The sequence below is a fragment of the Carya illinoinensis genome, chromosome 4, assembly GCF_018687715.1.
Source record: "Carya illinoinensis cultivar Pawnee chromosome 4, C.illinoinensisPawnee_v1, whole genome shotgun sequence".
NCBI classification, from domain to species: Eukaryota; Viridiplantae; Streptophyta; class Magnoliopsida; order Fagales; family Juglandaceae; genus Carya; species Carya illinoinensis.
The window spans coordinates 20,032,597-20,037,261 of NC_056755.1; the positions used below are offsets into that span (position 1 = coordinate 20,032,597).

Here is a 4,665-nt window from a genome sequence, read left to right on the forward strand (position 1 = left end):
TTTGACCAAGCACTGTACCTGAAATCTAAATTATTTTAGATATGCCTAATTTAATGTAGAGTTTTTTTGACACATATTATTCAAATTTTGGACAACCTTCTCATTTGGCCAAGTCAATGAGAACGCTTTAAGAGATTTTGTAGTTTTTTTATAAAAAAATTTATTTATAAATGTTAGTTTTTTACTTGCCCAACCACTAGCACAGCTTGTGAGTAACAAAACTCTAGATGAATGGATCGTTTGAATAGTGAATTGAGTTGAGTTGAATAGTAAAAATTAAATAAAATATTATTTTTTAATATTATTATTATTATTTTAAAATTTGAAAACATTAGATTGTTTCTAGTATTTTATGTTAAAAATTAAAAAAATTATAATAATTAAATAAAATAAATTAAGATGAATTAAAATAAATTTGATAACCAAATGCAGCCTTAGACATACCCTATCGTTATTTTGTCATTGAGTGGCACTGACAAGGGAGTATTAGGTTTGTAATTTCTGTTAATTAATTAAAAAGATTTAGACAAAGATACAATTTTACAAATATTACCTTAAAGATTTTAACGGAAATTTTATGTTGTGAACTGTTTTGTGCTTTCTACCAAAGATACAAGTTGGAAAATAATCAGGACCATCACGATGCACCATGCCTGCCTACGGTCTTCTAAAAAAATCTTTCCTTTTGGGTAGTCTATTACTCCTTGCTGCTATCAGAAATGGAGGCTTTAGGCGGAGGCCTTGGCGGGCTCTGGGGCTTAAACTCCCCCTTCCGGAAAAGAGCTGATACCAGATCCAAATCCAATTCCAAATCCTCCGATTCCGTCGAGGCGACTGGCAGAGCCGGTTACCGTTTCCCGTTGAAGCAAGCCGTCACGGCTGGCTCACTTGCTCTCGCCGGCGACACTATTGCTCAGCTCAGTGAGCGTTGGAGGAAAGGAAAAGCGCTGAACCAGAACTCTGTCTCTAATTCCCATGGCTACACAAAGGTTAGAGGAGCATTGTGGTTTTTTCTGTTTTCCTCTCTTTCTCCTTTTGTTGGGGTTTCTTTTATTCCTTTTTTTGTTGCTGAATGTTTGAGAGTTATGCTTTGTTTTCCTCTACTTGGTGTCCAGTTGAAGTATTTATCTGTCTGTTTGGCTTCTCAGAAAAACGTTGTTTAAAGTAGAGAAAATGAACATTTTGTGAATTTTGGAGTTGTTGAACGCCTTTTTATTGTTCTTTCAAATTTTCTATGCCGTTGGTAGCTAACAGCTCTTTAAGTGAATTTTCTCTTCTTTGAGTACGCACATTTCTGTTATATGCTCTGGTTGCTCAAAACCTAGAATCTTTTTCCAGTTTAGACTGTTCTGGGCGTAGCAAAGCAAAGGGTTCGAGAGAGATACATGAGCTAGTTTTTAACAGTTGCGCCTTTGTTCTTACGTAAGTTAGGCATGTGACTTTCAAACTCCAATATAGCATGACCCTAAAATTCTAGAGAATGTTAAGAATTTAAGATGAACTTTATTTTTCATCTGTCTATGGCTATCTATATAGCTAAATATCCACATTGACGCCAAATGAGTTTCCTACTTCTACTCTATTCTTCATAATTGCTACTACTGTAACAAGGGCCGGTTCTTGATTTCAGCGGTTTGACCTATACATTAGTAGTGGCGGAGTCAAGATTTATATTCAGTTGGTGCAAAATTTAACTAATATAAATAGATAGAAATAATAATTTGTTATGATACTATTTTTTGGCCTTTGGTTTGTCATATTTTAAAACCATTTCATCACTAATTCTACAAAAAAAAATGTCTCCTTCAATATATGTAATAATATTATCAATTATGCAATCTATTTTCTACGATGTTGTACAAAACATCTCTCTCAATTTATGTAAAATCTCTCTCAAATGTTTTTTCTTCAATTTATCCCCGTTGAGTTATCGGAGGGATGCTTTAAATGGCATAATGAATGAGCCATTCAGAATGTTTTGAGAGTTGTGGTGTTTTTTTCAAATACTAGGACTAGTAAGTAAATAAATTTTACTATTTTTTGCTTGAGAGTATAATTTTTAATGATTAAAATTAAAAGAAATTTAAAAAAAAATTTAAATTTATATACAATTTAATAACTAGTAAAATTAAAGTCTGTGCAATTGTACCCACTTTCCACTGCAATCTAATACCGTCTTTGGTGAATTTTTATTTCATGGCATATGGAAAATGATGTACAAGCCTAACTTGCAAGCCTTTTGAAAAAATTTGGGACCCACTATAAAAAGCACTATTCTATGATCAATCTCACTCTTTTCTCAAAGGGCTTGCACGTCCTGGGCTTGTAATCTAGCATTATGCAGCATATTTTTGCCCACTTTCCATTTCTAGCTTACTAATTATAGTTAGATGGTTTCTTTCTATATCGTTTTGGTATTTAATCTAATCGCCTGCATCCCTAAGTTCCATCTTTAACCAAAATCTTTCTCTTAGGATGTAATGTCGACTCTCCTTTCAGACCACGATTGGCTCCGTGCCCTGCGGATGATTTCCTATGGGTTTCTTTTCTATGGCCCTGGTTCTTATGCATGGTACCAGTACCTAGACCGTTGTATGCCAAAGCAAACGGTGGAGAATGTAATGCTGAAGGTACACTCTTTTTGAATTTTTACACTCACAATGAGTATTTTTATTGCTATAAGTGATTTAGAAAATGAATGGAAAATTCTTTACAGTTCTATTTATTTGCAGGTTCTATTAAACCAAATTGTGCTTGGTCCATGTGTGATTGCTGTTGTTTTTGCATGGAACAACTTATGGCAGGGGAAGTTCTTACAACTGCCAGAAAAGTACCAGAAAGATGCTCTTCCGACATTACTTTATGGTAAAAAGGACCTTTGATGTAATAGTTATCTAACATTTGTGGCTATCCTGATCAATGGTTGCTTTCAATGTCATCTGATCTTGGAAATGCCACATACATTACTTATTACTAACATTAGGCTTACCTATCAAAAAATCGTTATGTTAGCTTGATAATGTGGTCCTAATTTCCCATAATTTGATTTTATTTATGCAGGATTTAGATTCTGGATCCCTGTCAGTGCAATGAATTTCTGGTACATTTTGACATCTTTCTCTGTTGTATTCCCCCCTTATTATAAGTACTTATGATCAAGAAAGGCCCTGGTGCCTGCACAGGTCCTAAAACAATAGAATTTCTTTGTGTTTTGAAAAAAGGGTATGGGGAGAAGAAAGCTGAAAAAGAAAATTTGGGTTTTGACCCACATCTGGTGACTGGTAAGGGTCAAGAAGTGTGATAAATTCATACCTGAGTTTTCATGTAAAACGAATCATACCTGATTTTTCACGTAAAATGAACAGGTCTTACCTCTCAAACATATTTATTAGGAATAACGAGGATGTACTTTGGTGTCTCGGTCCTTTCCTTTACTGAATTATTTTCACAATTTCAAGGTTCAACATGGAGTGAATAAACTTTTACGGATTATATTCCCTCCTAGGGAATACTTGTTGGATGCTTTTCTGGTTGATACAACTCCTGAACTATACTGCCTTTAACTGGAGGTTGAAACTCGTTTCAAAATGAGTTCAAACTTAAAATGCACTGAATTCGATCATCATACGATTAACCAGTACTTTGGTGATTGTAACATCTAACTCAACATGCCTTGGCCATTATGCAAATGGCATCTTTACAGGGTGGTGCCACTTCAAGCCCGTGTAGCTTTCATGTCCATGGGCTCCATCTTCTGGAACTTCTGTTTGTCTTCAACTATGAGCAAGTAACCCATCTACATGAGTTCAATTAATGACTTGGTACCAGCATGTGGAATTTTGAGCACGAGGTATTTTCTCATTGAATCTCCTTTCATTAATTCAAGATGATTACTTTGGTTGTTAAAACGTGAATTCTTTTTTTTTCCTTTTTTGTAGGTTAATTTGTGGGCTGGTTAAATACTTCTCAAAAAAAAATTGCGGGCTGAAATAGGATCTATTTAAGAGCACAGCAGTGGAAATTGTGAGCGGTGATTTTAATCTTTTTTTTTTTTTCACTTGGTTGGCAACACATTCTCATTAAATTTTCTTAACAATTCTTCCTGGTGAATTCATTTGGCTCCAGAACTGATTGCGTTGGTACCTTAACTGAAATACATGTGACTGCACAGTGTTAATTTATTTATGTGCCCATTTCCCATTCTTCTGTGTTTCTTTTGTTTTGGTTTGGCGGCCACATTGAATCTAATTATTTATCATCAATTTCATCAAAAAATTTCCAAGCTATTGATAATATGTGGGTCTCACTTGGTTTAACAAGCTTGATATTCAAGTGAAATGGCAGGTATTTGTATGAAAAATAGTTTTTCTACTCCAGGAGTAGGAGTATCACCAGTTTACTAGAAGCAAGCATCTGCTTTTAGAGAACACCATACAGAAAGTTCACCGCATTAGAGTAAAATAAACCCTCTCAAACAATATTTACCACTTGAAAGGATCAAGACATTAAATATAAATATGTATATCATTCTGTGACTAAAGGATTTTGTTTTAATGCTGAGAGAATTTGTTAGTATTTGGAAAATGGTTGCTAGAATGTTGGATCTTTGATTTTTCATTTTTTTATTTTATTTTTATTTTTTTGTAGAAAGTCAATTGTGTTTCT

The 4,665-nt window shown here is 34.1% G+C and overlaps 1 protein-coding gene and 1 non-coding gene across 2 annotated transcripts; both read left to right on the forward strand.

The window, feature by feature from the left end:
* Positions 1 to 603: 603 nt before the first annotated feature.
* On the forward strand, positions 604 to 4,202 carry LOC122306698 (protein Mpv17). The gene is made up of 6 exons (XM_043119173.1): positions 604 to 989; positions 2,475 to 2,630; positions 2,733 to 2,865; positions 3,061 to 3,100; positions 3,704 to 3,850; positions 3,939 to 4,202. The coding sequence occupies exons 1-5, from the start codon at positions 720 to 722 to the stop codon at positions 3,789 to 3,791; spliced, it is 687 nt and encodes a 228-aa protein (XP_042975107.1). The 5' UTR covers positions 604 to 719; the 3' UTR covers positions 3,792 to 3,850; positions 3,939 to 4,202.
* Positions 2,855 to 2,966, forward strand: LOC122308667. Its single transcript, XR_006242180.1, has one exon. It is a non-coding gene; the product is annotated as a small nucleolar RNA snoR80 (small nucleolar RNA).
* Positions 4,203 to 4,665: the final 463 nt, after the last annotated feature.

Coding starts and splice junctions, on each gene's coding strand:
- LOC122306698 (XM_043119173.1), top strand. CDS start 720: ATGGAGGCTTTAGGCGGAGGCCTTGGCGGGCTCTGGGGCTTAAACTCC. Junction 990..2,474: donor ATTCCCATGGCTACACAAAG/GTTAGAGGAGCA, acceptor TCTTTCTCTTAG/GATGTAATGTCGACTCTCCT. Junction 2,631..2,732: donor TGGAGAATGTAATGCTGAAG/GTACACTCTTTT, acceptor ATTTATTTGCAG/GTTCTATTAAACCAAATTGT.